Below are 13,818 nucleotides of genomic sequence, written 5' to 3'. Positions count from 1 at the left end.
CTGTATTTCTTTTTGTGTAAGTGCACTGGAAAAACACAAGGGTCTACCTTGATACTTGCTAAGATGTGCTATTATTATTAAAATGTTTTATTCTAGGTGCAGTAGCAGCTGATCCAGACATAAATTCAATTAGATATTTCATAGTTTGTTGTAAATTGTCAAACATACATACATATATACATACTCGTAAGTTACCTAAGCAACATCCTACATTGGGAGATTATTATTAGGATTTTCTCCCTGTGTATTCGTGTTAACCTTGGGCAGGGCATTAAAACCGTGCCAAGTGTCGAAGGCGAGCCTCCGAGCTGGCCGAAAGCAGAGGAGCCGGACAACTGGACATTTATTGAAGGATCCGCCTTCCCGAGGCCACTCCATCCCCTCCATTCCCTCCATCACCCACTTTTGGCCACCTGAATCGCTGCCTGACTCATTTAAAATTCGGCAAGGTGCGTTCATGTGTGAGTGTGCTTCAAATCCAAGCCACTGGCCCATTTTTTTGTGTCCTTTATCTCAGTCTTGAGGCCTCTGCTCCAGCTTCCTCCTCCAGCTTCATCCTAAGCCATCTTTCCTCGCCTTCGGCACCCTCCCCAGGTTCATACCTTTCCACATTGGCTTTCTCGTGTTTATCTCACTGAACTGTTGCATTTTTTATGCCATTTTATTTCATTTTTATTTTTATGCTCTGCCAAATGTTTTTTCTGTCCTTTTTTCGGTCTTCTCACTTTTTGTTATGTGTTTTTCCTGTCTCGCATTGTCCGATCCCCTGCCCACAAAAAACATCCAAAGTATATCATTTTTGTCTTAGTGAAAGGGAACATTGTGTTCTAAGGGACTTTGATGCTTCCATAGGGAGTTGTACTGCAATCAACGTAGAAAATAATTTGAATACCTAAAAACTAGGAATAGTTATTAAGCTTCCAAACTCAATCATCCCAAAGTTCTACCCAACAAATTTATATATGTTAAAACATGCAAGCCAATAAGCTAACAATAAATCAATACTAATTCGATTATTGTTTTGGCCAAAATGCCGAAGGATATTTTTGGTAATTGAACACTTTAGTTTATTGTCAGCATAATAAACTCCTATTCAATATTGCCAATCTATTTATGCTTTCCTATTAATTTCCAGGGTAATCCATGCTCGACTAATCCCAACTGACAACTCCTTACATTCGCCTCTTCTGCTGGCTGATGTCTATTTTCTCGTATTTTGGGTTCTTTTTCTGCATTTCGGCATTTTATGATATCCCAGAGCGCATTCCGTCGTTTTCTGAGTGCAGGGCTTTGTTTTTTCTATTCTGCGGGATATTTTGTTCGTTCCCGCCTGACTTTTTCGTTTTTGTTGTTGGCGTATTTTGCTGTTTTTTTATTGAAGAAAGCAATGTATTTTATTGGGTTCTGCTAAGCTTCTAAAAATATGCGGCATGTCGAGCACCTGAGTGGCTCTGAGAAACTGAGAGGGGAGTGCGGGTGGCTTTTTTATTTATGACCCTCGAAAAGCGATTCGTGCATTTGGCTTGAATCTCCCAGGAGCAGGCTGCTCCGTTGAAGGTCACCATTGGTCACGTACCCCACCTACTACTGCCCCGAAAAATAAACCAAATCGATTTAACGATTATTATTTCTTGGCTTGTGGAAGTTGTCGGCTTAGTCACACTCACTCAGTCACTCACTCACTCACACACTCGATCCGACAGCTTATGAATATGAAATGCATTCGCGCGGCTGGCAAAAATAAAAAACAATTTCAAAAAGGCGAAGAAAAACACTCGTGATTGACAAAAGTGTGGCAAGGACATTAGCGAGCGAGCAGCTCTGACGACATCGCCACATTAACATTAATTGATGACCAAGTCCATCTTGACCACCGCCCCGTTCTTCCAGTGGAGTCCAATTCCCGTTGCCCAGCTCCCAAATCCCTGATCCCATTGCCCAGTGACAGGTCATTAATAAGCGGATTCGGGGGACTGAGCATGTCCTTCGGCCTTCACTTTCCGTTGACGAGCTAATCTACTGCATAAATCTACAGTTTTGTTAGCAACCTCTACAAGAGCACAGATAGCAAAAATGGCAATAAAAAGCCGCGAGTGGAAACCAAATGCACGGCGAAAGATAATCAATGACATTTGGGAACCTATAGAATTAGCTACTATCTTCGGCTAATCATTGTGAAGCTCCAAGTATTTTGGCATTTTAAAATGTATTTTCCACGAAATTATGTTGTTTGGCACTCCACGTACGTTAATATAGATTTTCCTGACAAATATACCTTTTATAAAATATACAAATTTAGAGATTATATGCTGAAATATTTCTAATTGCCTGATTTTATAGACTACACACTCTTAAGCAATCTGATTTTTGACTAAACACTCCCTAACACGTGGGACAGTGCTCATGTTGCCAAGTGTTAATTCGGAAATTATATTACCATTGAATGATTGATAACATTTGTTAGCGCTGATAGGCATCAATGTAAAAAAACACGAACTGATATGAAAAACGAAACACACTAATACGCTTTTCTCCGTGTAGCAATCAAGGGGTCTGAGGTCAGCCAAGGGTCGTGGGAGTGGCAACATCATTGGGGCAGGTCTCGGCACTTAATTAGAATTGCGACCGAATAGAATAGAAAAGTGGGATAATTTATGCAGCCGAAAGGAAATGGGCAAGCTCAAATATATATATATATATATGTACGAGTATGTACGTAGGTACACTCGCATTGGGTTATGCAAATATGCGCCCGAAATATCCAGAAATCGAATCGAAAACCGTCCGAGTTAATTGTACCACTTCTTGTTTGATTTTCACTTAGCCAGTGCCATTTTTGGTTTCTTTTGATTTGATTTTTTTGGCCGGCAAGCCGCCACTTACCGTTCTCAGATGTTCGCTAGAAATTTGAAATGCAAATAGCCAGAACTCCCTGCTTTCCAAGCTCACTTCACCACCGATGCTGGCCCGATGCCCAAAATATATATGTATACTCGTATATATGCTTGTATATAGATTTCTTTCGGTTTCCGTAGGTGACAGACTGTCCGATTTCGCGAACACACGGTAAATATTGAAACTTGATATTTAGTTTTGGACTCAAAATAAAGCCAATTAGCGCGTTTTTGGCGGGGGGTTACTTAACACACGGAGTCGGTTTCGTAGGAGGAATAGGAATATTAATATTAATATTAATATCGGATGTAGGATATCGTTAAAGGTGTCGGGCTAATCTAACCGGCACGACCGAAATTTCACCTGCAGCTAGAAACAAACCTGCCAAGAAGCCAACAAGCCAACTAGCCAGGGATCACTTTTCAGCTAATTGTTAGTGGCACTTGTTGTTGTCGCTCGGAGTTTGGGTCAGATGGTTAGTTCTCGCCTTTGGCCAACTACTTCTAACGGCCAAGAGATTCGAAATTCGAGTGCCGGCTCTTTGCGCAAACGCGTGTGCTCGCCACGAACGGAAAATTGCGACTGGCAATCGCGAAAGCAAACGCAAAGCTCCCGGCTTGTCAAAAAGCAGCAAAGTTGCCGCTGCCAAAGTGAGGTGATGCTGTTGTTGCCAAGAGAAAAAGAGGAAAGAAGAGAAAAAGAGTGAGCTATAGATGGTACACTGGAAAAACAGTACAACTCCCATATGAGAGGTAGTACTAACGCGCAAGGTTGGTCTTAATGGGAACAGTAGATAATAAATTTAAAATGTTTTTCCATCAGCACACGCCTTAAAATTGTTAAGTATGAAAAATCGTACATGAGCAATATTTAAAAAATACCTATATCTAATATCTAAGTAATTGAATAAAGCAAATCAAATAATATTTATGTATTAACTCTATCATTTAACTCTGGACTTTGTTTCATTAAACTAGGTATTTTAAAAGTAATGAATGAAATTACAAAATGCAAATATTTGCGTCCATTTAAACTCCCAGTCAATTTTTGATGCGCCAAGAGAGCTTCATCAGTTTCTCCAAACCTGAAACTGAAAGAGTAGGAGTGTGCTCTTTTGCCAAATTGCCGGTTCGGCTCCACATGTTTTGCCTACGAGGGCTCCCCACCTCTAGCAACATGTTGCGGAGCGAAGTTTGGCGCGCTTTTATTTGTTTGAAGTGTGATCCACTAATTTGAGCTGATTTTCAAATGCCTGGTTCCTTTTAATTGGCGATGCCTGATTTATAATTCATACAGTTGAATTTATTTTAGTTTCGCTTTGGATTTCCTTTTTGTTTTGGCTGCCTCCCGCCATGTTTATTTATAAAGACATTTAAATTTATGGGCGCCGATTCGACTCGACTTTTTGCATGAGATCAGAGTGCTTGGCCCAGTTAATTTATGGGCGAAACGGGTACGTCTTGTCTCATTCTTTATAACTAAAACCGAATGTTTCGAATAGCAGCAGAGCAACAAGCCGAAGTCTTTTTTTTTTGCCCAACACCGAAAGTGTTGCTGTTTACTTCTGCGGCTCAGTCAACCTGCAAATGGTCGGAAAAAAGAATACTAAATTCCTGACCACATTCAATGCAAACAAATGACGCCATCTGTCTGCCTCTGCCGACCGTATTTATAAACAATTACGTAGATCAGCTCTAATGAATCATGCAAAAGTCTTGTGAAATTTACATACCGATAAGATAAACTGTTCTAGGAATAGTAAAAAAATATATTCATAAATTTTTGCAATTAGGGCCAAAGTTTGATCAAATGTTCGTAGGACTCAACAATGTGCTTATAAAAAAGCTCCCAAGCTTCAGCAACTTGTTGCTTTCGTGGTTGAGCAACAAAGGCAACATAACCAATGCATCATCAACAAGTGCAAACTTGGTCACGAAACAACAACAGCAATGTAGTCAAGGAGCAACATTAACATTTTCATTGCTTGTGCGAGCCTGACCGATTTCAAATAACGGGAAGGGTGATTTCTTCGGACCGACTCTGGAATACCCTTTGGAACAATAATAACCTATTATAGGTTTCAATAGGTAACAAGTATCAAATAATCTGTGTAATATAGATAATTGAGAGTTTGGCTTATAAATTTATACACACATTTTATGCCATTATTATTAATATCCTTTATAGGATGAACATAGATTGCAGATGTATTTCGCCAAATATATAAGAATCTTTTGTTAAAATAAGATATAAGATTACTGCATACTGTGATGCATAAACTTCATGGTCAGCAATGTCCCTTTATAAGAGTGGCAGGCTTTGGATTAAATTGTGAATCCACGACAAGAGCATCAATAAATTCTACAGTACTTTTGATGAAGGGTCACCCAATCATCCATAAAGTGGTCAAATGGACGGAACGGTTTATTATTAATCTGTTGCACTTTGTAAGCTGATAAACAAACTGGAATGTTTACGAACCAGGGCAATTGAGCGCACTCGACAAGAAAATATTCGAAACTGGCAGCGAACATTTTGTAAACAAAGGAATAATTCGACAAAATATTAAAGCCCCACATGAAGGCAAATGGAACATAATTTTGAGATGGGGAATAGTTTCCGGGACGGGAAATGGGAATCGCGAATTGAAATAGATTAATTTATGGAACGCGACAGAGTTACCATGCTTGGCCACACAGGATGATCCATGCTGGCTAAAAATAGGGATGACTTCCAAATAAAATACAAAAATATAATCGCCTTTCCACTGGGCTTGGGGCTATGTGGGTGGGGCGATCTGGGCATGCGGGTATGTTGATGTGGATGTGGGTGGGGTGGGTGAGCGTGCCGCCATCTGCTCTGGACATTGGCATTGAGTGGGTGGCGTGGCGTGGCGCCTCGCTGCCAACATGTGCGGCAGCTGCCCCAAAAAATCCGTGCATAAACTTCAGCATTCGTGTAATGTTACGAGTGTACACCCGGATAAAATGGATTGTTATAGCTACAAATCATTCATTGTATCGCTGAAACTATTTAAAACAAAATATTTGTACTTGTTTGATTAAATTTCAAAATTGGTTATAGTTCGATTTTAAAAGGAACACTTCAAATGTCAATTTAAGCAACATTTTTATGTATTTACATCTTTTAATGCATTCTTTTGAAGCCAGAACTAAAGTTACGCAAGAATAATACATACTTTATTTAGAAGAACAACGTGATCAGGAAGCGCGCCTCCATTACCCCGGGTATTTTAATAAAAATTCTTCACTTTCTTAAATGTGATTGGAAGGATACTAAGATTCGTTTTTGATGGTGTATAAATAATAAAATCCGGCATGTATATGTACAATAGATACCGATTAAATAGTAACGATATAAAGCCCAAAAAGAATCTGTGTGTCCAAATTTTTTCGCCGCCCATTAGCACCCGGAAAATTTGAATAAAAACTATGTTCACGATATCGCCGGGGAAGGTCACCCATGATTTATGCTATAGCTCCACTCTCTTGGGGCCATCAAAGGCCAGACATATTAATTCGGTTTCTATTCCAACCGCATACGCCTCCATTTCGATCTCGATCTAGTTCGTCCATCGACACTCTGGACTTGACTCCGCCGAATCTTTGCGCAACTTTGGCCACCGTATCTAACATAATGCCCCCTAATTCTTGTAATTGATTGTAATTTAAAGATTTTCTCAGCTGCCCCAAGGGGGTGAGCCCCTGAACAAACATATATGAATGTGGAGAATCTTTCTGGCGTGACATTGACCCAAAGAAGGGTCATCAGTGTGTTTGAAACGGAAAAAGTAATCTAAAAATAGTGATAAAAGTAGAGACGGTGAGTATTGTAAAACAAACCAGCCATTGTAGTGCCTTATAGTAAGAGGAAATGATCCGATTAAGAAAGCATTTCCTGTGTAAATAATAAAATTGGGAAATGAGAAATTATTCCTTTGAGAAGAATTTCCTGTATAATCAATTTTATTTCAATCATTTTTTCAAAACCACGATACGCTTTTAAAGTTGTATCGACATCGAATATGTTGTGAAACACTATATAGAAGTATTATTGGTTATAAACGACGGACAACATATGCTTCTACTTTGAAGTCCTTGCCTTTGAAGGCAGCTATTATAAAAGTGGTTTCGCTAAACCTTTCGTCAAGTTCCAAGCCAATTAACCCAGACATATAGTTTCAGCGTAGGCCACGCAGTTTCCTGAACTTTACACATGCCAGATGTAGAAAATGTCTTAGATTTTCGCACATTTTGGTTATATACAAATACTTATGTATATATTTATAATCTTGAAATAAGACTGGCAGCGCAACATGTGTTGGTGCCCGGGGATTTGCGTCTGGGTATGCTCCACTAATAAGAACAACAATTTGGTCCAGAACGATCGACACATTTTGGAACCGCACCAGCGAGACCCCAATGCGAAAAATTTGAATCGAGCAAACAAACGATCATAAAATGCGAATAAACATGCTGAATCCTAAACTCGAAAATATGCAAGCTTGCACTTGCTCGAAGAAAATTGCTCAGTAAACGCAGACGTTTTCAATAATATTTTACTGTCTTTATATAGATAGAGCTTATATAGTGGTTCCATGAACAATTGAAGGTTACAACTCTGAATCATCCAGTAATTCGGTGAGTAAAGCTCTGTGCAAAGAATACCTTAAACCCGACTAACGTGTTTTCAATTATGCAAATCTCTTTGTAACATAACTCTCGCGACAGATAACCAAGCTTGGGATACTTTCAGTAATAAGTTTTCAATTCAAAAATATTTGATAAGGGGCAGCAGAAGAACACCCAAGTTGGTGAGCGCTGCGTGACTTAATTGCTTTTCGTTGTTGTGCCGCGATTGGCGCTAATTGAAGACAACTTGCTGGACAGCTGCCGATGGAGATGGAGATGGTGGTCAATGCTTACTGGTTACTGGTGACCGGTGGCCAGCAATCGGAGCCCACTGCAACCTGTCCCCGGGCGGCGGCAAACTATGTCATTGATAATTACCAAGCACCGAGAAAAACAAAATCCGGACATGATGCGCATCAACTAGATCACTTCCTATAATATATCGTTATAAGAGAGTAAGAAAGATCTCTCCGAATGCCTGGACTATCAGATACCCGTTACTCAGCTGGCAGGAGTTCGACAAAAAATTAAAAAGACAAAAAAAAAACATTTAAAACATAAAAAGCTATCGATATTGTTACATTATCTGATACATACTTATGTATGAATTTAGGGTATGTTACTTTTTGAGCTACTCTAAACGAAAAGGTTCCTTTTTTGTATTTTTATGACTCGATTGTAAGTAATAAGCACACTTGCAAATATCAATTACTCAATTAAATAATTTATTTATTTATAATTTTTAAATCTTTAATTTCCAACTAATTTATAATAAAATTTTTATATATTACGGGAACAATCTTAGTTCTTATGCAGGATATGGTTATGATTCTGACAAACTATACGTAATGTTTTATCCCAATGTAAATATGCATTAAAATTTTATATTTTTCTCAGTACAATTGTCCCAAAGCCAGCAGCTCAAGATTTATGCATGGCCACCAGTTCCAAGAGCCACATTGTCTGGCGTTTTCATATTGTTGGTTTTCCTGCTCACTTTGAACTAATCGATTTTCAATATATTCACACTGAGAGGGCAATCACATGCCATAGCACAACACAGTTTTATTTCGGCTTTTATGAATATTCATAAATATTTGAGAAGTTATGCAACCTGTGATAAATTGTCCTTAGAATAAATTTAACCTCACAACGGTTAATTAAAGCTATTTGAATTATTCACTTATGCGCACACCAAGAATTTTAGCATGAATTGAGCCAAATTTTTGAAGCGAGATGAAGACATTTCAATTACTGTCACTTAACATCAAGTTCAAGTTCAATTGGGGTGCGTCATTAGCGATATTTGAATGCACAAAATAGTTCAAAAAGAAGCAAGTTACAATCAATTTTTTTTCTTTTGCAAATTCTTTGACTCAACCTTACTAAGTATGCAAATGCCTCTGAATCATCTCAGCCACTTTTATCGATGTGAATAATCGTCATCCGCTACCTAAATTACTTGTACGTTTTTCTCAGCTATGAGTAATGTGAAAATTGCGTTAAGCATATTAGTTTTGGCACTCACTGGGAACTTAATTTGTGAATAATTGACAAAGCCATAAACCTTTTTCCCTGCATCATCAATAATTGATTAAGCATATTTCATCCACACTGGCTAAGGCTAATTAATCAATTTCCCTTTAATTGGCAGAAAGTAATTGCATAGAAATTGATCAAAATTGTTTGCGGCTTGCACGTATACGACGCATGGGAAATGAAAACCCTGGCTATTGCCCACCGATGTGCAGCGAAGAGTGAAATTCAATTTGTTCCAAAAAAGAAATAGGAAAACGCGGAGGAGATCGCAAAATAGTTTCGGTCACAAAATCGCAACCCGTAATTGCATTTCGCTTTAAAGAGGCTTTAAAATTATGCAAAACGCATAGCTGCATTGAGCTGCAGGCACGAAGCACGACGACCATCCATGTCAATGACAGATACCAGTATTCCATTCACCACCCACCGCCCACAGCCCACCACCCCCCTTGGCCCCTCGAAGGCGGCTGCACTTACAGCCACAACAAGTAAAGCGAAATTTGGCCGGAGCAAAGAAACTGCCTGCACACAACTCACCCTGCTTACCCCATCAAACTACACTGGAAAAAACCCTGTTCAATACTGAAGATTTAATAAAAATGTAAGTCAATTTGAAATTGCTGGATAATTCGAAAAGCAAAGCGCATGGCCTTTTACAGGCTGAATGAGTTTCAAAACTGAAATTAAAAATAAAGTCTGAGCTAAAGTTAAAGTTAAAAAACGTATGCTTACCGCTCAGATTGTTGCAAGTTGCAAGGGCAGTTGTCGCTGCTTCGATTGCTCCGCCCATTCTTGAGTACGTACATACAATTTTATGCTTATGCGCGTGTTGCCTTATGGAAATGTGAGATTTTACCACATATGAAGAAAGAAAAACATGAGACGTTCAAAAAAGCAAACAAACAAAAACGGGAAATGAAAACACAGGCGACTTGGCTGTTTGGACTTTGAGCTGCTTGCCCGTAAATTTTAAGCAAACTAGGCATAATGTATGGCCAGAATTCCTTGGGGACACACGACAAAGTTCAATTGTATAAAATTGATGAAAGAAAAGGAGAGACAAAAATAAACGCAAGTCGAGTGCGACGCCATCAATCATAAGCATCAATCAGAGGCGGCCAAAGGAAACGGAAACTTTGAAGTTTGCGGCATGCCACATTCGGAGAGTAGCAATTTTCTGGTCCATTTCAATTAGAAAACAGTGGCAAATACGCCCCAAAATGTGGCAAGCAAACGGGCAATGTATGTAATACTCATTTACAAAGGGAAAACTTGGTGTGAGCACATTTGGAAGGAATTCCCAGGAAATAGGGCAATAAATTCCGCTAATAGTTCAGAACTTTCACACGCCAAATAAATAGAATTGGCCAAGGTGATCTCACTTTTCACTTGAGTGGTATTAATGTGTTCTGGTTATAGCCGAGTGCCAACTGATGTCACTGCCATATTCAGCACATTTATAAATTGCAGTTTGCAGCAAGCAAACAAAAATGTTCATCGGAAATGAGACATTTCTTTGATTAGCGGACTACTTTAGTATCTTAAATGGTCAAGAGATATTATTAAAAAACTTCATAATTATAGTTTTTTATCCCAGAAGCGTCGTCTTGTCATAAATACATTGGTGGCGAGAGGTCAAATGTTGTTCTAGCCCACTTTCCTTATCCTTTTTTCTAATCCTTATCTAAATATTGGAGTTGCCTCTAAGATTTCTCTAAATTTTTAAATCCATTTTAAATCCAGACAGCTGCAACCAGTGCCAAAAATTCAGCATGCAGATATGCTAACGAGCAGACAAACAGATTTTGGCACGCGTAGAAGAAAGCTATTTTCGGAGCTATTTTCAAACGCAGACAGACCGTAAATTAATGGAGGAGGAAACACAAAAGGTCAGTTGAGCTTGAAATCCAAGGCTTAAAAGTATTTTACATTTAAATTAAGAATGTGGCCAAGGGGTTGATCAACTTCTACTCTCAAATTTCAGTTTATTCTTACGACTAGACTGTTCTTTCAAAAGAATAGTAATATGAATAGTTCAAAATGGTAGTTCCCCTAAAAAGTGTTTATTATGCCTTCTTAAAGCCAACCCTATGATCGATTATTTATAGACCATTCAAGAATTCATCATAACAAAACTATGACACGATTGCATAAATTGGGCATCCATTTCAAAAATTAGATACCCATTTCCTAAAATTTAAAAACTGTCAGATGTGTCAGTATCGCGTCATTCGTCTCATTAAGCCATTATTTCCGCTTTTGATAGAAATGCTCGTTTGACACTTCTCAAGAGCAATCTTGGCTCAATGTGTCGGCCAGCACGAATGATATCATGGAACGTTATGCGATCTTTGTGCAAATACCGCAGTACTATGGTATGTCTGGAGCGCCGCAGATCGCGCTGAATGACGCCGTGTCCATTAATCACAATCGTACGAATCAGAATCACCAGAAACACGATCATCAATTGCAGCCATCCCAAAGAAAACCCACACAAAAAGATAAAATATGCACTGGCACGAGGGCGAATTTCAATTTTTATAACATTTCGCGACATCTGATGGATGACTGGTGGATGGATTGTGGTGGCGAGGGAGTCAATCAGTGGGCCAGGCGGTTGCAGACATTCGAATTAGAGTGATGCCAAACCGGAATGTTGGGATGGAAAACAGCGGTCTTATACATAATAGGTACGCCTTCCTATTACGGTTAATTCGAGGTTTTGTCCTTGCCGGAACCAAAGTACAGGACTGACCAGGACTTGTCCGGCATATCAAAAACGCTTTCACGCTGGTAGACGCTAGAAAGGTAGAGAGAGTTATAAAATTTTACAATTTGTTTTAAATTTTTCATGTAAGCGGGCAATTTATCAGTTAACTGAGCTAGTGGGACGCAGGGAAGATATTTCAAAATTTAGTTGTCAAGAAAAATAATTATTTTTTTTGGCCAAACTATTAGAATTGGCAACATAAATAAAAAGTAGTAAAAAGATCATAACATTTTTTGATTGCCTGGTCTGAAGTACACCTCTAGAACCTGCATGCCGCAGCTAGTGATCCCGATTAAGATTATACATAGGGTATATATAATATATATACCCTATATATTATATATAGGGTCGAAGAGCTTCCTTCTACGTGTTACATACTTCGAATTTGCTACACATTCTATTCCTTTGCTTAAGTTTGTCATGTTTTATGCCTCCATCGATATTCTCTAACATATAACAAGGATTTGACGAGGATATGTTTCATTTGCGAAGAAATTTGCTCACCTCGTGTCCGAGCTGGCCAATCTCTGGCGTTGGTGCTCCGGAATGCAGGTCTGCTTGGGTGCTGACTTCAGCTCCAGAGCAAAGTCACTTTCGGTGGGATCCATGGTGGGCAGTTCATTGTGGGCACTGCTAGCTATTCCGCGCTTCTCACGAAACTGAGATGACATGGTTGACTTCCCACTGGTCTCGGGATTGAAGCGAAAGAAAGAGAATTTCCTCTTTGAAAAGACAATTTAGGGACGAGGTAATTTTTATAAGTCTAAATTTTTGGTTTCTTATAACTGAATAAGGAGTTGACACATAAAAAGTAAAATATCTTTTGCCAAGTAAAAGGGGGATATTGGTTTGCCTTGTGCTATAACAGACAGAAAAAGCAAGGAATAACCTTGAGAGCAAACTTAAAAATGGGGCTTCCGATACACAACTGACACGTGGCCAAAGAAAACCTTCTATTCTGTGACTCAAAGCGGCAACTATCCCAAAATTTTGGTCTGAATCTGAGCGTAAAACCGCGAAAAACTTGTAAGGCCATCACTATTTTATTGGTCACCGCTCTGCGGTGAGTTAAGTTAATATCCAATTCTCGCATCATCAACTTAAAAAAGAAACCCCTTCAGGGTAGTGATTAAGGGAATCCATGCTAATTTTTCTAGTTCACAGATAGAACAAGCATTTAGTGATCAACACTATGAGGTCCTTAACATTAATTGCCCCAAAAAGGTTGACTGGGAAAACATTTAGGTTAGCGAGCATAATAACAGAGCAATAATACATTTTAATACCATACCAAATTTGTTTAGTATTGATCTAAAACCAGGCTCGAATGTTTCAGAATCACCGTTGATCATGCTACACATAGAAAAGAGTTGCTACAATGTCAATGCTACAAATGGTGCCAAACACTCTAAGAATGCGTCCCAGGCATCATTTGTGGCATATATAGTGGCCCCACATGACAGAGTCTGCTTTCTGCACAAGCGATAAATGCCGGTGTGTTAATTGTGGTGGTGATCATGCCTCGAAAGACAAATACTGCCCTGTCAGACAGAGAAAACTGAAAAACTAAGCCTAACTCAACGTCTCCAAGCCTTCATATCGTATGCTGATATAGCTGGACGCAGCACGAGCCAATCTAGAGCTCATCCATCTGGACAGGCTGGAGATATACCCACGTCTGACAGCAGCCTTAACAATAAATTCAGTAAAATAAATTCAATAAATTCGAACTCCATTCGGGCTATAAATTCGAGATATAACAAACTATTTATGCGTGTACTTGGAACTGTAGAGAACTGCTTTTAGAGAACTGGTTCAGGTCTTATACTCGTACACTTATTCCGATATTACCCAACCAACTGTGGATTAACAAGGGGCTCTGAAGGGGCTTTGGTTATTTCTTAGACTTGCCACGGAAACACACATGCGGATTGGTCAGCGCATCCACCTTCCAGGGCATCT

The 13,818-nt window shown here is 39.1% G+C and overlaps 2 protein-coding genes across 7 annotated transcripts in view; both read right to left on the bottom strand.

Moving 5' to 3' along the window:
- Positions 1–3,535, bottom strand: part of LOC6543731 (trichohyalin) — a 42,048-nt gene extending 38,513 nt beyond the window's left edge. For 3 of the 5 annotated variants that reach the window (XM_026977471.1, XM_015158656.2, XM_001973583.3), the window contains exon 1: positions 2,884–3,532. The gene's annotated coding sequence lies outside the window, so the exon portion shown is untranslated. Of the gene's footprint in view, positions 1–2,883 lie in introns of all 5 variants that reach the window. The other 2 variants (XM_026977470.1, XM_026977469.1) reach the window with 2 other exon arrangements.
- An 8,053-nt stretch (positions 3,536–11,588) lies between these two features.
- Positions 11,589–12,609, bottom strand: LOC6543729. 2 transcript variants are annotated; one of them, XM_026977328.1, is made up of 2 exons: positions 12,361–12,609; positions 11,589–11,886 (listed from the first exon to the last, which is right to left on the bottom strand). In XM_026977328.1, exons 1-2 carry the CDS (start codon positions 12,525–12,527, stop codon positions 11,796–11,798), a joined length of 258 nt encoding a protein of 85 aa, XP_026833129.1. In that variant the 5' UTR covers positions 12,528–12,609; the 3' UTR covers positions 11,589–11,795. The 2 variants fall into 2 exon arrangements, with proteins under 2 accessions (XP_026833129.1, XP_026833128.1); XM_026977327.1 differs by lacking the exon at positions 11,589–11,886 and adding an exon at positions 12,260–12,302 and having other exon boundaries at positions 12,361–12,565.
- Positions 12,610–13,818: the final 1,209 nt, after the last annotated feature.

This window comes from Drosophila erecta, unplaced genomic scaffold (genome assembly GCF_003286155.1).
Source record: "Drosophila erecta strain 14021-0224.00,06,07 unplaced genomic scaffold, DereRS2 tig00000021-arrow-pilon, whole genome shotgun sequence".
In the NCBI taxonomy this organism is placed as follows: domain Eukaryota; kingdom Metazoa; phylum Arthropoda; class Insecta; order Diptera; family Drosophilidae; genus Drosophila; species Drosophila erecta.
This window is presented reverse-complemented; position numbering and strand designations above follow the sequence as displayed.